General features: G+C 44.3%; 1 protein-coding gene across 1 annotated transcript in view; it reads right to left on the reverse strand.

The window, feature by feature from the left end:
- Window positions 1–2,551: 2,551 nt before the first annotated feature.
- ephb3a (eph receptor B3a) overlaps window positions 2,552–24,045 on the reverse strand; it is a 40,860-nt gene continuing 19,366 nt past the window's right edge. The window contains exons 6-16 of the mRNA XM_066680557.1: window positions 22,522–22,857; window positions 21,365–21,489; window positions 20,363–20,519; window positions 20,135–20,243; window positions 17,225–17,277; window positions 16,252–16,374; window positions 14,915–15,162; window positions 13,223–13,438; window positions 11,835–11,984; window positions 9,513–9,706; window positions 2,552–4,017 (exon numbers count right to left, since the gene is read on the reverse strand). Of these exons, the coding sequence (XP_066536654.1) occupies window positions 3,912–4,017; window positions 9,513–9,706; window positions 11,835–11,984; window positions 13,223–13,438; window positions 14,915–15,162; window positions 16,252–16,374; window positions 17,225–17,277; window positions 20,135–20,243; window positions 20,363–20,519; window positions 21,365–21,489; window positions 22,522–22,857 (1,817 nt within the window). The 3' untranslated portion in view covers window positions 2,552–3,911. The remainder of the gene's footprint in view (window positions 4,018–9,512; window positions 9,707–11,834; window positions 11,985–13,222; window positions 13,439–14,914; window positions 15,163–16,251; window positions 16,375–17,224; window positions 17,278–20,134; window positions 20,244–20,362; window positions 20,520–21,364; window positions 21,490–22,521; window positions 22,858–24,045) is intronic.

Here is a 24,045-nt window from a genome sequence, read left to right on the forward strand (position 1 = left end):
CTCGTGGGCGGAGCATCTGTGTAACAGAGTCGCACAGTAGAACAGGGTTGAATCTTAATGAATGTAAAAGTCTTTTAAAGACTTCTGACACCTTGGTCATTTTACACAACTCCAACTGTAAAATAATTAATGATCACCTTTCTGTACCTGAAAATATCCCTGTACTAAAACACGGTCCACTTATGTTCCCTAACACACATCCAGTGATGTAATGTGTGACCACTCCAGTGGCAGTTCAGAGCTTGTTTTCCACAGAAAGTGGCTTTATAACCGCACTAGCTGCTGGTTGCATCAGCTTGATGCCTCGAAACCTTTTTTCTTTTTTCCACAGGCGTGTTTCTCAAAGTTGGTGAGCTGTAATAGTTCACTGAGGGCAACAGTCTCTGCTAAGTGCTAACTCCTCTAGACTAGCGCTCGCCTCTGTGGCCCTGCAGCAGGAGATGCGGCGGTCTCGGGAGAGGCAGCAGGATGCTAACTCCACGTGAGTAGGCGGAGATCAGCGAGGCTCGCATCGTCCTCGGCGGCTCATCCAGATGGAGCAGCAGGTCACAGTTAGCTGGGGAGGAAAACTAGCGCTGCGATCTGGAGGCGTAGTCTGCGGCTGGAACAGAGCTGTGTGGACGTCAACTTAATGATTCACCGCTTTCACCGCGTCCACCGCTTTTACCTCTGATTTTGTCTGGAGAAATGCATTGTGGGACGTCTGCGATGAGGTCCGCAGCACCTAATTGGAATAGTGAGATCGTCCGGGAAGTGAACACTCGCGCAGGCAGCTCGTGAACGCTGCTGATAAACCGTCGGAAGAATCTCCAGCCCTCCTCGTCTTCCTGCTTTCAGACATTCGCACATTTTTGTTCACACACACACACACACACAATTGCAAACACACTTCTTTCCTCGCTATGCCCTGCAGTCTTTAATGAGGAGTCTCGCTTTGTGATTATTACAGCACATTTGGCCCAGGCACTTTCTCTACCGCTTCACTTTTGGTTTTTTCCCTCTCTCTCCCTGTCTTCTCTCGGTATCTCTCACCCTCCCTCTCTCTCTCCGCTGATGAGGCGGCGAGAAAGGCAGCGATAGCAGGCCCCGCAACCTCTGGGTAAATTGCTATGCCAGTTAAAAGAGGCCGACGCACGCCCGATTCTCCGCTGCCAAGCTGCTCGCCGAGCGCCCGCCGTAATTGGAAAGATCAAACGGGCCTTTGTGCAGCGCTGGGAGACGGGGGGCTTGGGCGCTTAGGGACATCCAACTGGGGAAATCAGCCAGATGCACAGGAGATAGAGATCCTTCTGATCACACTGACAAACCGCTCTCACACCAAGTCCGTGCATACAGATTCAACAGTGAAGGCCATTAGAGACCGCGAGATCAGGGTCCATGGAACACAAAGCAAATATAGACTCAGCCGACACTTTATTAGGAATGAGTTTAATACCTGCTGGTGCACAGTAACAGTCTGTAGCTTCTCATACACAGTCACTGTCATCCGTGGTCAATTTCGGACCACACAACCTTAGAACATAGCGATTGTAAATGTAAGAGGTTCGTACCTTAACGTTTACACCATGTGCACATTCCCAACGGGAGGGAACGGTTTCTTCATGTGTTTTATATCTTACAAAGACTAAAATACATAGAATAAAGTACAACTATGTTCCTAACTAACTGTACTAAAATGTACCCTCGGGGGACCAGCCCAGTAACAGTTTGATACATTTTTGTTGGTGGACTGCCCTCTCAACCTTAGTACTACAACAGCATATCAAAACGACGAATGAAAAATATCTCCGGAGCCCACCAAAACACACACAAGGCCACCCAGTCAGTTTTCTAAGGGTTGCCTAAGTCAGAAATATGGCATAAAACATGTTCTTCTAATGCTGTGCTGCATCTTTGTCAAGGTTTGCCCCGCCCCCTCTTTGGAGTCTCTCCAATCACAGTGCTGGACCTGCATTCACACAAGTTTAAACGCAGCAAAACAGACACAACTACTGCGGAAAAATAAAAGCACTCACTCGGTAAAAGCGGAGACAACATGAATGGAGAAGAAGAAGAACCGAGACTCCACGCTCCTCACTGCTGTGCACTCAGGGTTGGGGTGAAATGAGCGGCTCAACATCATTTAAAAGGACAGGTAGGCTATTTTGACCAAAGCAGGTCACAGATGTTTTATTAAGAGGCCAGAACTGTGTTCTCTTCTGGAAAATGTGAATGTATTTTGCCCCTTTTTAAGTCTCACCTCTATGTTTTCAATACTGTAGGCTACTGGCTGGTTTCAGATTGTTCAGAACCTAAAGCAAAAAGCAATCAGAAACTGGTGATTAACTGTCTACACTGCTTTCCGTACACGTTATTAATGTTAGTGCTGTCAGTTCTCGATTAGTCTGCAGTTGGTTGCACTCAGTAAGTTCCAGCACCTCATCTCTGGGGATAGAGGGTGTGGCTGATAAACTGCAGCAACAGAAGAGCTACAGTTGATGACTTTACACTCAGCACAAGGTAAGTGTTTGTAATCAAGTGTCCAGTGAATTTAAAACACAGAGTGTGTGTGTGTGTGAAGGGGGTGGGGGGGCGACTCGAACACACATCCATGAATCTGAAAGGGTCTTGGTCTCTTATGAGCTTCATTTATTTACACAATTATGCATATTTGTAACAGAGTGAATTACTGTGAAATAATTGGAATATTCACTAAACAACAGCCTTCAACAGTCACTGCACTGTCTGTCTTCACGGATATGGTCCATCACATAGCTCTGGATCTAGCATGCATATGAAGCTGTGTCTCATTTGGACACACACACACACACACACACACACACACACATACTCTCACAGTTCCATAAAATCCTCTTCCGTCACAGTTAGCAGTAATTCCAAAGGTCACAGTCAAGCGTTGTCCATGAGGAGATTTCCTTAACACTGTAACATGGAAGACGAAATACAACGGAGGTAAACAAAACGGTCAGATTCCGTATTCGTTTGGGAATCGGCTTCGGATTCAGAAGGGTCCCTTGGTTCGATTCCTTAAAAATTGGTTGTGAAAAAATGTTTGGGCAGAGCGTGAAGATGAAGCCCATCAAGCGTCCTCTTTTCTTCTCGCTTTAAGGCTGCCCCGCCCCTTTGGAGAGGGGAAAAAAAAAACATCCTTCCTGCTCTTCTCCGCTATTCCTTTCTTCAATATGAAGAAAAGATCAGAAGAGTCAAGTCTCTGAGGGAAAATAAAAAGGAAAAACAGCACACAAGGCATTGTGGAGAAATGTCCTCAAGCCAGCGTCAAAGCTTTCATTTCTATTTCAGGCGAACATTAATTCACGTCTCTCTCTGTTTTCCTGGCTGGCTGTTTTATTAAATATTTTCGGTTAGCTTATAACTCTTCGGTGTGCGCCTTGGCCCCAGTGAAGCCCGCTGAGAACGGGAAGAGTTTTCAACACATCTGCCCAGAAACGCTTCTGGACTCTCCTTTTTCTGTCGCGGAAACACATGCACACATGCAAACTGAACCTGAGTCGTAGAAAACAATCAGAAATGGGGCGTATCTGCATAATGAACGTCCAGTGTAAACACCAAAGCCGTGACAAGGGTGGTTTGTGGAGGGATGGGGGGGGGGAAGCCCACCCGAGGCACTGTCACAAAAAACAGGTTCTGGTTTGTTATTCCACACTTTTTTTCCTGCTAGCGTTTTATACACATATTGGATATTGACTGGTCCCATGGTTCTTTGTCTTGGTTCCTCACACATGGAGTAATCCAAAAAACCACACACACACACACACACACACACACACACTCATCCCGAATGTTTTCAAACAGCTTTCCAAAGACCTGCTCCAGTAGTTTCCCCCGCAGAATTCTCTGTGGTCCCCAAGTTCCTCTTTCAGCCTTTGCTGTTATCAGGTCTTCGTTTTTGGTCAAACGCGGATGGGGAGGGTCTGGCTCATCTGCCTCATGTCCTGGACACCACCTAAACTCTTCCTCTGGTGGCCGGGTAGAGTCCCGCCAACGCGATACAGGTCCCTGGAGAGAGGAGATCAATATTAGACAGTGCTCAAAATCTTTGCCTCCTCTAAGCCAAGGAATTGTAGTCAAAGCTGTTTTAATCAGAGACACAACAAAAGCAAAATAAAAATCCCTGGCTGAAATCGAAGCAAAATTCTTTAAAAAAAAAAAAAAAAAAAAAAAAAGTGTTGACGACAAAGAAACAAATAACACGCACACACACACACCAGACACTTTTGAGTCACCAGTCCACCTAGCAACGTGTTTTTGGAGCGTGGGAGGAAACCGGAGCACCCGGAGGAAACCCATGCAGACACAGCGAGAACACACCACACTCCTCACAGAAAGTCACCCGGAGAAAACCCACTCAGACACAGAGAGAACACACCACACTCCTCACAGACAGTCACCCGGAGGAAACCCACGCAGACACAGGGAGAACACACCACACTCCTCACAGACAGTCACCCAGAGGAAACCCATGCAGACACAGGGAGAACACACCACACTCCTCACAGACAATCACGCGGAGGAAACCCACTCAGACACAGGGAGAACACACCACACTCCTCACAGACAGTCACCCGGAGTAAACCCATGCAAACACAGGGAGAACACACCACACTCCTCACAGACAGTCACCCGGAGGAAACCCATGCAGACACAGGGAGAACAAACCACACTCCTCACAGTCACCCGGAGGAAACCCATGCAGACACAGGGAGAACACACCACACTTCTCACAGACAGTCACCCGGAGCGGGACTCAAACCGCAACCTCCAGGTCCCTGGACACTACCTGCTGCACCACTGTGCCGCCCTACACAATTATCAGCCATTTCAAATTCTACCCTGTTAGCTGTTGCTTAAGGCTGGTTCATAGCTAACGCAGACGTAGACACACAGCCCAAGTGATATCACTGCAGCCAAAATAGCTTCGAGAAAAATGAAACACTAACTCGTTCACTCGTTGGCCAATGAACAGTTGCAGGGAGTAGGAAAAGGGTGATTCTTTCAGAACACATCAGATCGAGTGAACACTTTTGATGTTTTTATGCATGTTTTGCAATAAAATATTGACAAGGACTGCACAGATATATCAGACAAGGCCAGCAGATGACAAAGTTTCCTTGACCGACGTCATTACTGAAGCTGTGCCGTGTCCGTGTTGACTAGATTGGTGCTAGAATGTAACTGCTGTACCATGTACTGGCGTTACACAATATGGTAGTATAAAGCCAACTTCAGCATTGTTGTTTATTATTCATTCATTATCTGTAACCACTTATCCAGTTCAGGGTCGCGGTGGGTCCAGAGCCTACCTGGAATCATTGGGCCACACTCCCAATGATTCCAGTGAAACACTTCACCATGGCATACATTTCCACATCCATCTGCTGGGCTGAGTTTCCAGAAACAAAGTGTTTCCAATCCCTGTTTAATGTTCGGAAATACACCCTGGAGGGGGCGCCAGTCCTTCACAGGGCAACACAGACACATACGGATACTTTTGAGTGTGTGTGTTTTTGGACTGTGGGAGGAAACCGGAGCACCCGGAGGAAACCCACGTGGGCACAGGGAGAACACACCAACTCACAGACAGTCACCCAGAGTGGGAATCGAACCCACAACCTCCAGGTCCCTGGAGCTGTGTGACTGCGACACTACCTGCTGTACCTCCTGATCCTCCACATGATCAGTGATTACAAATCTACAGTTCCTGCTAGAAACAGTGAAACACTTCACCATGGCATACATTTCCACATCCATCTGCTGGGCTGAGTTTCCAGAAACAAAGTGTTTCCAATCCCTGTTTAATGTTCGTTATTTTCCGTCCACGTTTCTCTCTTTTTCAAAATCTAGAAATCCAGCAAGCATTAAACCATACTGTGTATAATAAGCACGTTTTGTTTAACACAGGGAGATATCCCAGTCTCAGTGGTGTTGCTTCAACCAGAAGAGCCATTTGACCAGTTCTGAAATTGCTGCTCTTCCCCAATTTCAATCAATACATTTACACTTGAAAGGAGTCGCTACCGGCGACACGTTCTCACATATGCAGCTGCAGGCTCTGGAGATCGGATCATGGCACATCAATGGCATAGCAAAGGACATCCCTCGCATACAAATGCTAGCATAACTGAATCATAGGCAGGCCATCAGCATGCACCTCACACACACTTAGACGCACGCACACACACACAGGCACGCACAGACACACTCCGTCATGCGTGTGCCACCTCACGCTCAGCAGCCCTTTTCAGACGCTGCATTAAAAAGCTCATTAAAGAGCTAATTAAAGCCGTTGCTCTCTCTTAGCTTCTCCCCCGTCTCCTTTATTAGGCTCCCTCCATCACCCGGAATATGACCAGACACCACCCACCCTCACGTCCACCCACCAGCAGCACCCACTGGAACAAAAACAAACCAAACACTATGCTGCTTGAACCCGGCGCCTGAGGCTTACAGTGTCGCTGTTAGAAAACGCAAGGTCAGGCTGAGTGTGTGTGTTTGTTTGTGTGTTATTTTTCAAAGATTCAAGTAGTGAAAACTGCATTGTGCTAAAGGACCCAGCTCAGGCAGCTGTAAAATACAAGGCCAGGCTAGTTTCACCTGCTAGCTTAACACACACTGTGTGGTACCTACACTGTTCTACACTACACTACTCACTGTCTGGCACCTGGTTCCTTTTCCACTAGCGTGCTGCAACAACACATTAATGTGCAGTTGGATGGGGTACACCATCATGGGCAGCACAAGAAATCATTTTCCCTTTTCATTCACAGACCAACAGTTTGGATATTTACAAATTTACAAACGATTGCTCAGGACAAACAAAAAGAACTGGATAGTCTCTTCTGATCCTGTTGCTAATTTGTTCTCTGCATTTAACCCAATCCGTGCAGTGAAACACACATTTACACACACACACTAGTGAACACTAGGGAGCAGTGAGCACACAGCGCTAGCCACAGCTCCCTGGGAACAGTTGTGGGGTTAGGTGTCTTGCTCAAGGGCACTTCATCCATGACCTGCCGGCTCTGGGGATCGAACAGGCAACACGCCCAGTTCCCTAACCACCCGGCCATGGCTCCTCCCCTAGAATGTGCCATTTCTCATATGGGTAAAACAAGACTCATAACAAAAATACCTCAGACATCTTTCTGAAAATCCCTGCAATGTCAACCAATCTCGACTAGCCTGCTAGCCTAGCATCTGAGCTAAGCTAATACATGGACCCAAGCAAGCAGCCAGTATTTACCTTGGATTTTGAATGACAGCTACTTTGCTATAACTTCAGTCATGTCCTCAGACTCCCTCAGTTTAAATGAGGATTTTAAGAGAGGTACACTACAGGATGTTTTCTCTAGTAAAAACATATTCCTGGCCTCTTTCTGCATTCCACAGCTAGTGGGGAAAAAAATATCTCAGCCCCCTAAGAATACACCCCAAAGCAGTTGTAGCTTTTCAAAAGTTCCTCCCCACTTCAAGATACATCAGATAGCTTTTTTTATTTCTAGTCTTTAAACTGGGAAATCTCAAAGAGTGCTGCGGCAAGACAACACTGCAGGAGGCGAGGAGACGCGTACGACAGATGTAGCGATGCTTCAAATTTTCTTTCTGGCCACGGTGTCTCTTTAACAGATGATGAAACACTAGAGAGTGTCCGCTTTCCGAAAAAAAAAAGATTCCTTTATTCCAAGAATAAGAGCAATGATATTACATCAGAAACCCTGCAAAATGGAGAATGACAGCAGTTCCAGTGAAGATGAGAATACTATAGTCACATTTTGCCAAAAGCAGAGGAAGATAAGGCATTGTTCCTGGACACACCCGGCTTTGACAAGTGTACAAAGAAGAACGGTCTACTCCAGATATTGACAACGGCAGATAAAAGCCCCAGCATTTGGTTTGCCAAGTTGTTGGGCGATTGCCTGCCAAACGATGCTCTCCAGTTCAATTTTTTTGTCAGCTTTGTGTTTTTATTGAACACTTCTCAGAGCTGTTTGTGAGCCTATCAGCAGAGCTGTTTTATCTGAGGATCAAGTGGGTGAGAGCTCTTCTTTATTGTTCAGTCGCAGGAAAAACAGGGAAATTGAGTTTCAGGTTTAATACATCCACGGCACAGAACTTTCGCCAACTTGTCGTAGAAGTAGAGTGTGATTTCTTTGATTCTACAGACCTGTTTTCCACGTATATAATACAAATGCCTTAAAAAGATATTATTGTTAAATTGAAAAACTAGAACATAGCTTCATGTGTTGTAAACAGGCCAACCTTTTGATTATTGAGTTTAAAGACTAGTAAATCACCTTCTGATGATGCGTCTTGAATGTGGGAGGGACTACAACTGCTTTAAGGTGGACTGTTGTTGCTAATAAGCTAAATATCTTAATAGTGGATTACTCAAATTACAAATCTCCCTCCTGAGATGAGTAAACAACAAGCTAAAAGTTAAAGTTAGCAAGGTAGCAATCTATCTGTCTTAGCTTCTTTTCTCAGATCTGGTCGTCATGTTGTGTGGAAACCCACTGTTTTCTATATAACTTTGTTCAAAGCTCAATGTTAGGTATGGTAATGCTACATTGATAGTATTTTAGCCAATAGCTCAGTAGCTATGCTGGCAATCAGGACTGATTGGCACCACAGGGATTCTCAGTGACTGTATGACATATTTCATGCAAACTCTGCACTGTTGTTAAGGGAACATGCAAAACAAAAATGTGTGAGACGCCCTGTATATAAAGCTGTGCTTTAGAATACTACATTCATTCCTTCATTCATTTTCTGTCACAAGACAGAAACACAGTTTGGACCAGTCCAAATAATACATAACACTACACTACCTTGCTTTTTTGCTTTTCCATTAAACAAATTTGGAACTTGGTAACTGGACCTGGGTACATTTTTATGACCTGCCCTATTGTGGTTCAAATCGAGCAGATTAGGGACTAAACATGAAAATCTTGCTCTGATTGGCTAAAGAGAGTTGCAGAGAAATGTAGACACTCAGCACAAACTCTCCATCTGTAAAATCAACAGCTACAGCAGAGGTCACATTTGGTTTTAATCCGACTCACAGCAGCAGCTCGGATTAATGTATAATAATGATTGTGTCTGTGTCTGGTAGCCTTATAAATGATGAATAAATGATCTACTGTAATGTGTAAAAACCCTCAGATTTTAGGCCGGACTGGCCTTTTAATACGGCATATTGTTCACATATGTGTACAGTGTCACCTTGCTAAGACTCTTGGTTATATCTTGGGTTGTATTTTGAGAAATTCACTTATCGTTTTTCTGCCTACACTGATGTGAAGCTGCCGTTTTCTCTTCTACAGCGAGTGAGTGTAAAGAACAAGCTGGCCTTTAAAGATAAGGCCTAAATATGGGAGTGCGTTACATAAAGCCTTAGTCATAAAGCTTGTGGTCAGTGGCTCTGCTGGGCTTTGTGGTCAGTGAAAGAGGATGTATCCATGTGCAGAGGCGAGGGCAAGTGATTGGAGGCTCACCCTGAGTGTGCAGAGGTCAGCACTTTGAGGCTGGCTGTGTTGCGCAGGAGTTTGTCCAGTGTGCTGACGATTTGGGCGAAACGCGGCCGGGCGTTACGCTCCTTCACCCAGCACTCCAGCATCAGCTGGTGCAGCACGGCTGGACAGTCCATCGGAGGAGGCAGTCTGTAGTCCTGCTCCACTGCGTTCATCACCTATGGTACCGATACACAAAAACACACACACACAAATGAGAAGGCTGCTAGTGTTGTTTACTGTAACCGCTTAGCATAGCCGGTGGCATAGCACCATCCTCCATACACACAATCCTGCCAAACTGGGAGGGTGAGTGCTAGCATGAGGTTTATCTGATGCATGTGAAGTGGCACAGCATTTTGAACAGCTGCCAACATGTCATTAGAGCTCAACATGCTTGGAGGAGAGCACTAAAAGATTCTCTAACCAGTCCCGCTGTGTATAGTGAGTGGGGTTGGAGCAGAAAATGTGCCAAATTATGTGGTGTTGAGGGCTTTGGGGACAGATTTTGGAAACAACACTTGGTTTGAAAAGAAACATTTTCTGATGTGGCCATTAATAACTTTGTGGTGTGTGCATTCAGCCTTAAGACTCAAGTAATTTCAAACTTTAACTCAAAGAAAAATAAAAAACCATGAAAAGACATTCTAATGTTTTAAATCAACACTGTTCTGCGACTTTCCTTGTCTCTAATTGTGCCAGCCCGACTAACTCCAGAGCACAGAGAGCTGGAAGGGAGCGCTTCGCCCAGAAATGCCAACTCTGCTAGCGGGGGCCAGTTAGTGTTATGTAAATGAGATCATGCTGACTAGCCCCCAGGAGATTTCCCCTCACTGTTAGCCACGTTAGCATTTTCAGGCTGATACGAGAGAGAGATAGTGCTTTGCGGCAAGATAGATTCTTCCACAATGGGTGCTGAGTGACACTGATTCGAGATCTGAACATCTGGGTTTAGCCCATATCCCTCTAAACCTCACAGGGATGTTTCATAGCTCGTTGATGGTTCACGAGTCTCTCCTAAAAGTTCTCTGGAGAAACAGCTTCATAAAAAATGGAGGCATGAGACAACTGCAGATATGCACGAGTGTTTGTATCTCAGCATCTCTGAGCCAGGTAAGTCTTTACTGAGATCTACATTAAAACTCGTGAGGAGACACATTTGGCAGACTGGGGTTCAGTTCCTAGGCTAGGCAACCACACTACTCAAGACGACAGCGTCTCTATGCCAAATGCTATAAATGTGCTAAGAGAAGCACGAGGCGTAGTACTTGTGTTCCCATCTGATCTCTGTGTTGTCTAGGACACAGTTTTTCAGTCCTGGGCTATTGTGTACTACACACTAATTCTATACAGTATATACTATGTACTAACCTTAACTGTGTGAGTTTGGCAGGGTATTACACAATAAACTGTTGCTATGACAACGCATGTCATCTCAAGCTGCAGTTGAAAACCTGTCTGACATTTTTTCAAAGGCTGAACCTCAAATATCTCCCTGTGTAGTGCACAGTGTAGGCCATAAATTAACAATTCCTGCAATAAAATAGTGTACTGTATGCCACATAACGAAACCATTTATATTCAATATGAGCTTCTTGTCCCTGTCTGAGTGTAGTAGTATGTTTTATAATCAGTGAATTGCACTATGTAGTGATGTTAAAAAACTCATCCCTTTCCGTATTCCGTTGGATTGTGGAAAAATAGTGTCCACCATCATTACCTGGACACCTGTAACTATGCTACATATCATACGCACTCAAACACTAGTTAGAATTAGAATTAAATTCATAATTGGGATACAGCTCTGGGCTTGGTGTTCCCACCTGTCCTGCATGTTCTCGTGATTTCCTGCGTGAACAGGTATCTACTCCAGGTGAGAATGTTTTGTATAATATGAGCGGATCAGGTTGGTCATGTTTGTTTGGGAGCAAGGAGAGAATACAAATATATGCTGGACAGCGAGGTCCAGCATTGGGAAGCACTGGTGTAGAAGTGATTATTGTAGAGTTGTTATTATTGTAACTATTATTTTCTACAACTGGCTGCAGATTTATATTGTGATTTAATTAATGGTGGTAGGAATATATTTGTATATATATGAATGTAAATAAGACGTACAATACCCCTCTAAAATAAGCCCCAGGTCTCAGTGTGTCTGTATGAATAAGTAAATTAATCAGGAACTTCTTTTGTTCGTCTTTACAGGACATAGCTTGCTCATACTGTACATTTGTGGAAAAGAAAGATAACACAGGCATGGAAAAGTCTGAGCTTAACAGTGTTGCTGGCTGATGAGAGCTTGCTTACATCTTGGTTGCTCATATCCCAGTAGGGCCGCTCTCCGAAGGACATCACCTCCCACATAACGATGCCGTAACTCCACACATCGCTGGCCGAGGTGAACTTACGGAAGGCGATAGCTTCGGGGGCAGTCCAGCGGATCGGGATTTTGCCACCCTGTGTGAAAAGGACAGAGGAAGAATGAGAGAGAGAGAGACAGAGAGAGTGAGAGAGAGACAGAGAACGTGTGTGAGAGAGAGAGAGAGAAGAGAGAGAGAGAGAGAGAGAGAGAGAGAGACACACACACACCCACACACCATATAAGCCATTTGACTCAGGCACCAACTTCAAACCAGCCAGCAGTCCGCAGATGCCTAATTAGAGCCGAGACTGAGCGCTTTCTCATGGGCTTCCCTCCCCAGGGTTTTCTCACTGTGTTCATTGATTTCAGCTGAAGACACAAGTAGCAGGCAAAGTGGCAGGAAGCTAGCTGCCTGCAACCTCAAGTCTCCACCAGCTCAGTCTATTACTAGCCCCCAAAAAATAGGCTAATCTCATAAAAACGCCAGGCTAGCTCTAATTCAAAGGGTATAGCAGGTGCCTGTTTCACAACCCATATCCAGCATCTTTCTTGTGCTTTATTTCTTGTGTTTTTTCAGGCTATGTAGTCTGCAAATATATCCTACACATTGCTAGTTTCTCAATATTGCTTGAATTGACGCAAAAAATGTCACTGTAGAGTCAAATCACGTTTCTGTCACTGAAGCACCGGGAGAGACAGATCTGCTGTACTGGCTGTGGAGCAGTTTTAAATTAAAAATCTACAACGAATGATAGTTCCTCTCTTACATTGCTTTTTGTGACCCTCAACCCGCTTCACATTATTTAGGAAATTATGGAGTTGCCTCATCCTCCACCAATGTGCTGTGTCCACTACATTACAATGCAATCGCAGCCAATCCTTGCAAGTCCCCTCACGGTGACAAAGTTACTGTAGTTGAAGTGGTGGCCTTTACAAGGCAAAAATGTGGCAGATTTTGCCAGACATTGAAGTAACAACACAGAGAAACCCCAGGATCTTTTATGACCTTAGAGAATCAGGACCTCCGTCTCATCCAAAAGACAGCGGCATTTGTTCAGTACGATGTCCCTGTCATCACACTCAGACATTGGGATTCACACAGACCACAAGGACAACACTTCCTGTGGGCCCTACACACAGCACTACCAGCAGGAAGAGGTCTCCCATTCAAGTCCTGGCCAGGCCCAATCCTAACTTTGACTGATTTGCATGTTTTGCCCTTCAGGCTCTATCGCTGAAGACAAGACACACCTAGAATTTTCTTTTCTTCAAAGAACCATGATAAATCCTACAAGCTAGCAATGGAGTACCTTCACAATCAATGTCAACTCACCAGGGAGCTGGTGTATGTGGGGTCAGATGAGTTGTCGTCTAAGAATCGGGAGAGGCCGAAGTCGGACACCTTGCAAACCAGGTTACTGTTGACAAGGACGTTGCGGGCGGCCAGATCGCGGTGGACGTAGTTCATGTCTGAGAGGTACTTCATCCCAGCAGCGATGCCCCTTAGCATCCCCACCAGCTGAGTCACCGTGAACCTGCCGTCATTCAGCTGGAACAGGAAACACGAAGATGAGGCCTGATCAACATTCACAGATACACAGCTAGTCCTGGACCCACATGAGAATCAGATTAATCTGCCTGACAGTTCTGTTCGACTGCCCTCATGGCATAGTTTAATCTATTTTAAGATAACTGAACTGTAATATTATGATGTGCAAACTCGCTCATCTCAGTAGTAGCTAAGCTCCTGGGCAGAATACTTCCTGCCTGTTAATCCTTGCATGCATAATGTAATGATATCCCTTCTGTTCAGAAGCTCTTTTGTTTCCGATGCAGGAACGACAGCTGAGCAGCGAGCCTCTGCAGAAGGTGTACACTCTACCATGCTTAGTCCAAAATGGCAGCGAGGTCTCGGCCTCCAAGACCCGGATCCTCAATCCCATCTACTCTCCGAATGCCACATGATTCACGATGAGCCTCGGAGCAGGAGGAGAACATCATCAGATCATGAACCACTCGCACGTGTTGCAGTTGCACAAGATAAAGAGTCAGCGGCGAGCTTGTCAAGGTTGTTTTTCTCCCATCCGACTGATGATTCATGTAGACGCTTGTGTTGGTGGGCACATGGAAACGAGTGCATTATGTGTCCCGAGCCTACGAGGGTACATGCCTTTCTGTTAGGAGATGACTGGAGGGATGGCGAGAGAAGGAGCTGAAGGTTGACTCATGTGCTGTGTGCCAGGGATGCCTTAATCTCTTCAGTCCTAGTCTTTAACAAAGAGGCCGGGTTGACTGCGGGGTTATACACGTTCCATCTGTGTTTCAGAACCGCAGCTCAGCACAGAGGTGATCCTGAGGTCTGCTGAGTCTATTTCTGTGATGACCACAGCCTTCAGAGAAGCCACAGGCTGAAGAGAAGCTAAAGCGAAGTGAACCGAGGTTATTTTTTGAACAATCACAAATGCAGCAGCTTATATTTGTGTGTGTGTGTGGAGAGGTGTTAACAAGTTCACCTTGGTCAGAACAAGGACCATCAGATTTATCAGGAGCATCTAGTGAGTGATGTATGACTCGTTTTTCATGGTAAGGTTTATCCAGAAATGGAAGGTAAGGGTGAAATTTTTCCCTACTTTCGCACAAGCAAATCAATCATCAATCAAAAGTTTGGCATCTAAAATTAGCTTCTTTTAATTTTGCCCTGGAGCTAAGATGCTCATGTAGCTAACGCCTGGTGACAACGAAACTGGGCTTGTTGCCGGTTTGATCCTGACTGAAATGCCCTTGAACAAGGCACCTAACCCCCAACTGCTCCTTGGTGCCATGGCTAGGGCTACCCACTGCTCCCGGCATGTGTGCTCACTCCCCCCTAGTGTTCAGTAGCGTGTGTGTAAATGTGTGTTTCAGTGCACGGATTGGGTTAAAATGAGGAGAACAAATTCCTCTGTGTGAAAGCACAGTGGCCAATAAAGTGATTCTAATTCTAATAAGCTCTCATCAGGCAAATTACAAACCAGAAGGCCCTTACCCTGAGGAATGAATCCAAAGCCCCATTCTCCATGAACTCAGTGACAATGAGCACTGGGCAGCTCCTGGTTAGAACTCCTTCCAGGTGGATGACGTTGGGGTGGTCAAACTGGCCCATGATACTCGCCTCAGCCAAGAAATCCCTCCTCTGCCTCTCGGTGTAGCCTGCTTTCAGCGTCTTGATGGCCACTGTCATCTCTTTCCGACCGGGCTGCTTCAGCCTGCCACGACATACCTCCCCGAACTCTCCTGGAGTAGGGGATGGGGAGGGCCAGGAAGACGGAGAGAGGGAGGAGGGCAGTGGAGTAGGAGGAGGAGGAGAGTGAGGGAAGGGTATTTTTGGGAAGGGGTAGGAGGAATACCGATTGAGCTGAGGGCCAAAAAACTGACGAAGATCCATGTCATTTTGCAATGGAAGGTGTGGCGTAAAGTCAAGAAAAGGAATGGAATGGAGGGAAAGTTCAGGGGTTGTACAGGCAGGGGACGGAGGGAGAGAAGGGGCGAGAGAGGCGTCTGGGAGCCGGCAATGGAGAGGGAGGGGAAAGCAGTTTGAGGATGGTGGGAGATCTGGGGTTGGGCCCTTAAGTTTGGTCCCAAAAGAGGAAATTTGAGGGGGAAAATGAAAAAAGAAAAAGTGAAGGAATGAGAAGGAGGCAGAAGGGGGGGATGAACAAGCACAGGCATAAAAGAAAGAGAGAAAGATGAAGAAGGCAAGCAGCATGCTGTCAGTTAGTTCAAGTACAAGCTGTACTTCTGTAGATGTCTTTGTTTGTACTTCTGGAGATGTATTTCATCCATATTTTGTGCATTTTGTTCTACTCTGGTTTATGTCGTTAAGACAGATGTTTGTCCTGGTTCTCTGATATATAAAAGATAGCGAGGCAAATTATAACACAATACTTCAAACACTTTCCATTTAAGATGTGACAAACACTGTGTATCTGATAGTAACTCGCTTATTCACTCACTCACTCACATTTAGCAGGCTGATGTTTGTCCACTAGATGGTGCTATTGATTTCAACTTTATTTCTGTATTATTCTTTTAAAAACTTAAATAGACGAGTAGGATCTCTAGCTTAAAAATACAGATATTTGAATAAAAAAGGTCTAAAATGTCCTTTCTAATATGGTCTAGTTTGCCCATGTTCTGGACTGACATCTGCAGCTTCCCTCTTCTGTGCGAGCATGGCTGGAGCTAAAAACCCTATCAGTGTCCACTCTGATTCAATGTGTTTTTCTCTGACGTCTGATCTGTGATGGTCAGACAGAGTGGTGTTTGCTCTTTAGGCTCAAGCCTGGCCGAGCACCCTCTCCAGCGTGAAATGGCTTTGCTCACCTGCTCCGATGACTTCCTCGATCTTCACGCAGGAAATGTCGATCTCGCGGGCGAACTCGTGCACCGCCTCATTGGGGTCTTCGTAAGTGAACGGGTCGATGTACACTTTCACTCCCGGAGACACTGTGAGGAAAAGTGGAGGCTTAATGCGTCTCAGGCTGGGAATCCCACACAGAGTAACAGAGGGGTTCTCCATGTGGGCAATGTGATACATAAACATGTATATGTAAAATATACTAAAATACGCTACTTGAATAAGCAAACATGTACAATACACTGAACGATCAGTGGATTAAGAACTCCTACGCTACACTCACTGTTCATTTTATCAGCTACACTGACCACACAGGAGCACTTTGTAGTTCTACTACACATTGTAATCCAGCTGTTTCTTCGCATACTTTCTTATCTCCATTTCACCCTGTAAACATGAGTGGATCAGACACAGCAGTTGCTGCTGGAGTTATTAAACCCTGCAGTGTCACTCCTGTGTTGTGGTCCTGTGTGGGTCCTAACCATTGAAAAGCAGGGTGAAAAAAGGGTAACAAAGTATGAAAAGAAACCGTTGAACTAGTCTGTAATTACAGAACTACAAAGTGTTACTGTATGGTCATTGGAGCTCACAGGGACCTTCCTATATTCTCTTTTGAACTGTATTAAAGAAAATAGTTGCATATGGATGCAAGGCGCCAGGCTTATAACACACTGACACAAACTGACTTTCTCACTCTGTCATACATTTATGCACTCACTCATGTGCATTGCATCTGTAACACTGTAAACCGCATGTTCTCTATGGTCATTTTGCTTGGAAATTAAATAAATAAAGGCTGGCCTGATTTGTCACAGTGCTTTATGTCCCTCTATACAGCTGTATGTATGTGATTGATATATCACACCACTGTTATACAGTGTATAGGGACATACACAAAGACATATCCATATTTTATGGCCTGTTACTCTGAAAACTCACCGTACTGCTGCAGTTTCTCAGTGTACTCCAGCTCCGAGCCTGTGCGCTGCCTCCTAAAACCACAGATACACAGACTGAGCACATTCTCTGTTCACTGCAGTCTTTAGTTTGCTTAAAGGTGACAGTACTCAGTTCTGAGTTTTAATATAACATCTGTGACTTGCTTTGGTCAAAACTCCACAGCAGCTTTCTCCCTCTAAACAGGCCTGTTCAGAACGGCTAATTTCAGCGCCTGTTTCTTTAAATGATAACAAACTTCTCACTGTTCACCCCAACCTTGAGCGCACAGCAGTGAGGAGCAAGGAGCAGAAGCTCTGGATTTTAGCCGTTTTTGCTCGTTTTTCTCTATTTTCCATTCTCGTTTTCTCTGTTTTTACTCAGTACTTGTGTCTGTTTTGCTGCTTTTAACCTTGTCTTTTTGCTCTCACATAAACGCAGGTTCAGCAATTTGATTGGACAGACACAGATGAGAGGGCGGGGCAATTCTAAAGTCTCTGAACTTAATGTCAAAAGTGGAGCAGAATCAGAATGACTCAATTTATCCCATGTTTTCTGATTAGGCAGCACACAGAACACTGACTGGGTGGTCTTGTTTCACAGTGTGTGTGTTGGTGGGTGCCAGATACACACATTAATGTGCACATGCACTAAACAAGTGCTTTTGTCATAGCATGTCCCTTTTAATGCTTGAAATTTGTTCATAGTGTAGCTGAAAGCAACAGGCCACCATTTTATACAAAACGTGTCCAGGCAGAATTCGCTGTTTCACGCAATCAACATTTGTTGCATCCATGTGGTGTTTTTGCCTAAAGCAGGTCACACACGTTTTATTAAGACCCAGATCTGTGTTCCCTTGTGGAAAATGGGGTGAATACATTATCTCTAAAGCAGGTTTGAGACCTTGTTCAGAGACATTTTGAGCCTCTATTTATGATTTTATTCTAGTGACTATTGCCTAATGTCTGTTAGTAACGTTAGCCTCATGTCTCCAAGTCACAGCTAAAGTCAGTAGGACCCTGTAAGAGTAGAGTGTACCTGGTGGAACTGTGCAGCACACAAGAGATGTAAATGCCAGAGCACGCTGCTAATTATTCTCCCTTAGCACTTTCTCACTTTGTTCACCAGCCCATAATCGTGTTGTTAGCATGGTTCAACTGAGCTCAACACAGGTTACATACCACAGAGCCAGACAAAATGCCCACGCATCCTGGGTCAGACGGTCAGACCCAATATACACGTCCAGTCCTCTCGGCCCTGACGCTAGTGTCATGTAGCGACTAATGTTGAATGGCGCCTTTAAAGGCCAAGTCATCTCATTAGTCTCCTTTTGTTTCGCTAACTCTGCATAAGTAGAGCTTTTTTGGAAGGGGACTGCGTGGGGAGGGGGCTTTTGCAATTCACTGTCCAGGCTCCCTCCCTGCTTTTGTCTCCCGACCCAAACTGACAATGACGCCTGCTGCTAATTAGCATCTCATCTCCAATTGAAATGGACGGCGGCGAAGAATGACGCCTCTCTCTCTTTCTCACACACACGTTGGTTCTGCTATATTTGTGAGGACCTTCTTTAATATAAAGATTATATTTAATAGCTAATTAACAAACCTAACCTTAATTTCAGTAACCAAAGTAAATGATATTCCACCTTTGAGTTTTTAAAGTATGGTAAAGTTAAATTAAAGTGTTATATTTTGTCAAAAATCTATAGAAAATGGACCACCAAAATGTCATTACAATGGCAAAAAATGTGAGACACTCCCATTCTTGTGAGGACATCTGGCCTTCACAATTAAATAAAAATACACACACACACACACACAATCATGTATTTGATAACTGCAGGGATATTACATTGACTTCCATTCATTTTATGGAGATATTCCACTACTGGCTTAACCCTAACCTTAACCTATAAACCCTAACCGTAACCTTAAAACATATGTTCACCATTAATGCAATAAATTACATAGTTGGGACCAGCTTGTGGTCTTCACTAGGAAGACAGGTCCCCACACTGTGTGTAAACAGGTCCCCACAAATTTGATATATTGCTGGTACACACACACACACACTTGGATGGCCAAATGGAACGCATGAATGAGAAAAGAGAAAAGGGCTGAAGGGGAGGGGGGCTCTGGGAATAACAGGGAAGGGAAGATGGTCTAGAAGAGACACAATAACACACTGCACTCTCCACTCAAGAGTGGCGAAGTCAAACTGGTGACATTTAAAAGGCTTTTCCTGCGTCTGCTATCGGCCGCTGATCACACTCTGTGATGCTCCTGTTACCTTTATTGGTAGAGTGTGGTATGGTTGCAGAGAACTCAACCTTGATCCACTGTGTGGACTTAATAGAGTCCACTACGCTTTAGCAACCACATATTTAAATCGATTTCAATTTTATATGTTCTGTGCTTATTTTATTCTTATAAGTTTTCACTCTTACTTAGCCATTGCCACTTCTCCCCGACAAGCTAGTACTCCCAAATCACACACAAAGCTTCTTCTGAGAATGTGCAGCCAACTACCCCTTGCTTCCGAGATGTTACTAACACAACATTGCTGAGCAGTTCAGTACACTTGAGGTAAAACACTATCGGCCCAGATATGCCATGCCGGCTAACAGAGGCCTAAGGTGATAAGAGGAAGAGCCATCTTACACACTCAGCGAGCAACGCCAGTCAGGCTCTTATACTCCTGGCCTCCGATGGCTGAGACATAGTTATATTCACTTTTGATTCATGTTCAGTATCAACAGGTCCCTTGACTCCTTCATGTTGTGAGATGCAGTTTTACAGTGAATAATTCAGTAAATATTTCAGTGCATTCATAATTCAAAGTGTTTTGCCAATGTGCCAGACTATAAAGCAGGGTTAGCTTTAGTTTTGCATTTGTCCAGCAAATAGTGCTCACCTGAGACAGACCACAGCTATGACCACCATAGCAATGATGACCACGAATCCAGCCAAAGCCGAGCCAATGATGAGGGGCAGTTGGTCCTGCATTGAGCGCTCGGGATCATCTGAAATCACCAACCCCAGTACCAAACTAATACCTTAACCACATATCTTAAATTATGGACCATGTTTAAGATACATTAGTTTTAATAATAATAACTATTAATGAAAGTTATTAGCGTACCCTGCAGGCTGGTGCTGAATTCCAACTGTTTACTGTACGTGCCGTAGCCGGCCACGGTGCGGGCTCGGACCTGGATGGTGTAAACTTTATCCGCCTTTAAGCCCTCAACTCTGGCCGAGCTGGACTGAGCAGTGACCGTGTGAGAGAAGGACTCCCCCTGTAACACACAAACATACAAGTTGAGGTGGCTTGGCTACAGAAATGCATTGCTCAAAAGCTACTTATATACACCCTCATCACCCAAATCTAGGAGCAAATCTAGCTAATGTGAGGAGTTTTGGAAGTTAGTACTCTTCTCCAAGTGATTTAAGCTGCGATTTTGTGTTAGCATTGAGTGGAATTTGAATTGACAGAAATTATGGAGCAGTTGAGAATAAAAACACAAACAAACAAATGCCCAAACAAAAGGGCTGGTGTCGTGTGTGATGGGGAGTTCAGCTAACAGCTAACGAGTGGAATTGGAGACAAATTATTGGGTGAAAATTTGGCAAAAATTGCAGTATAAAATGTACTAAATAAATAAATACAGTCTTTTTTTGTAGCTTTACAAAAGTGTAAAAAAATGGCCACATTTTTTTTAGTCTCTAAATAACGTTTGTAACTGTAGCTAATGGAATCTCACAGACTGTAAACAGTGATGCTGTTAGCGTTAGCTCGACTACAGCAGGTTATCTGGAGAACTGTGTTTCTTCAATAAAAGCAAGGGTCTAATTCAAACTAATGGCCCAAACAACCGTGTGAAAACACTCTGGCGAGAAAAGAGCTTTGGAATAAAGAGCGTGACTCTACCCGAAGCCTCCAGCGGAATTATCCGCCACTTTCAGCGTTAAGCGTTCACTTGTGACCAAGGGCCATCTGTTCGCCCATTGTCCCGGGCTTGAAGGGAAGCCGGGGCCACTTTGAGCTGAGTCCAGCCTAAACCCGTCCTGGCAGAGACCGCTGTGGCCCTGTGTCAAGGATTTTCCGGATGGAGCTCCAGTTCTGAATCAGGATGTTTCTTACCTGCTCCTGGTACTTGATCTCGTAATCCAGGATCACTCCGTTGGGACGCTCGGGTGGCAGCCAGGACAGGCTCAGGGTGCTGGCTGTGGCTTGCATCAGGAGCACGGTGGGTACGGCTGAAGGAGCTGAGGGGTTAAGAGAGAAACCGTTGGACGAGGATATAATCAGTGGTCCAGTATAGTGGGTAACAAAAAATCTAAATCATTTACTGAAAAATGGTGTCAGTAAAGTAAGACATGTTTACCCCGGAGCCTAGGAAAAGTGCACACAGCCAACAACTGTCATAGCAGCCTGACTTTGTCTGTGTCTGTCAATATTTACAGATTAACTGTGATAAAATTTGAAAAATATGAGCAAGACTCAAGCAGTTGTGGAAAACTCAGGCACGATGCCAGCTTTCACCGACAATTAGAGTTAAACGACTGTCCGTGCATTTTTAAGATTAATGTATGTTAAACTTGAAGATATGCCACAGAACAAGCTGCTGGAAACACTAAAACTGGACACTTTTATTTCTCTCACTGCTTTTAAGGACCACATCTAGATATTTTGTCCAGTAGTTATATAAATAAATAAATATCCTGAAATATCTGGTATGTATTTGTAATTGTATTTCTTCTCTTTCTTTTTCTTCTGTACTTTGACACTTGTCAGGCCACTATGGTAAATTTAAATTTAATTTTTTTTTTGTTTTAATGGCCCGTGTGGTTAAATTAAGTAAAGCTTAAATTTTTTTTAAATAATTCACCCCAGTATTATATTCAATACATATTTAATGTTAAAAAGCTCCAAAAAAAACTTTCTACGATGATCAAAGTGTGGGTCAAAGTACAAAACACTGACAGTGGCATCACCATGGCAACAGTGCACGTAAGAAACTGTGCGATAGCGGTAGCAAGAACCTCAGTGGAAAAAAAAAACACTGGTGCTAGCCCAGTTAGCCTGGGTTTGGACGCCACTGCAGCTGAGGGGAGTTGGTGAGACTTCTGTCCGGCAAGAAAACCATAACCTGAAACACATACACTGTGCTCTCACCACAGTAAAACTGGATGTGGACAAGTGTAAAACACCCATGATTTGAAATCAGTTTGTTTTTGTCCTTGCTAAAAAAGCAATTTAAGAAATGTCCACTCCACACAGACGGAGCCAACCCTCACCTGCTTGGTTGGTGGTGATGTTGACCGTGGTGAAGCGAGGAGCCGAGGGACTCTTGGGAGACACTCCGTTGACCGCCTGGATCTCGAAGCTGTAGCGAGTGTGAGCCTGCAGGTTCCTGACGGCCGCTTGTCTGTCGGCCAGACCCAGTCTTCGCGGAGACACGTCCACGTTATCGTCACAGCGCACACAGAAACCACCGCTGTGCTGGCACTTCTTACACACCACATTATAGACCACATCGGTTCGCCCACCCGACTCCCGAGGCTCCGCCCACTCCAGAGATACTGAGGTTTCGTTCACGCTGGAGATGACGTTCAGTGGGGCTGACGGAATTGCTGAATGGAAAGTTCAAGAGAGGGTTAACAGCAGGTTATTACACGGTTATGTTGCATACCAACACAACATTACAAAATGGTGGGCAGATATTTTGTTTGTACGAGTTAGTGCTGAGCGATAAAACCAATCTTGATTTGTTTGGTGATAAATCTTTTACTTGATAATGGTAAGCTTTGGGCAATAAAGGTTAAAAATTGTTTTGTTTAAATTCCCCGTTGGCACCGCTCATGGAAATCATACAGCACACAATCAGACAAATACTGCCGTTGTCCAATTAAAAACACGTATCTTGGTTTTTATAGATATTAAGTTTACTACATCATTTGAAAACAGTAGCTATCCTTCACATTGTGTGAGAATTTCATGATGAATTGACCAATAGAAATGCTTCAAAATTACTTAGAAAATAAACGTTTTTTACTTTGACTGTTTATTATAAGTCAAGAAGGTTTTTTCCTTCTCCTGTAAAGTTACTGTTTTAGGAGATACATGTTTTTTATCGGACAGTGATGATATACTCAGAAACAAAAGTAATATGTTTAATTCCAGTGCTTGTGTATATGAATTGAACATGTTATAGCATCCTGTTCTCACAGTTTTAGGGGAGTATTTTGTCTCAGATTTACAGTAAGACTGTCTTCGCCTGATGGTGTGCTGTGTGATCAGGTACAGTGACCCCAGGGAGAACCTAAAGGTAGAAACTGGCCAAATATCATTTCCTCAGTTGAGGTGTGTTTATTTCACTTGCACAAAGTTGTTTTCTCTGCTTGTGAGTTTGTTTTGCTTTGCTTGTCATTAAGGATTCTAGATATTTATTGCAGCAAGTGTTTCCCAAACTGTTGCCAGGCATCTACTGTTTTAAGTGTAATACCTTTACAGTTCAGAACTTTGTAATGGGTAATGAGTCTTTATTTTTTATCTTTTTAATTGATCATGTTTCTTGTTATTCTTTGGACTTCTTTAAACACTTTAGGTGGGAACGGCATAACAGGTAGCACAGACGTAGATGACAGATTACTTTTTTTTATGGTAGGAAAATTGTGATTATTTCATTATCTGAGGATGCTAATCAAAATGATACACATAGTTCCAGTAAAGTTCCTCATTGTGTATTTGTATAATTTGCATTTATGTGCATGTACATTATGTTTTGATAATAAAAATATAAATATTGTATAGTAATGAAC

The sequence above is a fragment of the Hoplias malabaricus genome, chromosome 9, assembly GCF_029633855.1.
Source record: "Hoplias malabaricus isolate fHopMal1 chromosome 9, fHopMal1.hap1, whole genome shotgun sequence".
NCBI classification, from domain to species: Eukaryota; Metazoa; Chordata; class Actinopteri; order Characiformes; family Erythrinidae; genus Hoplias; species Hoplias malabaricus.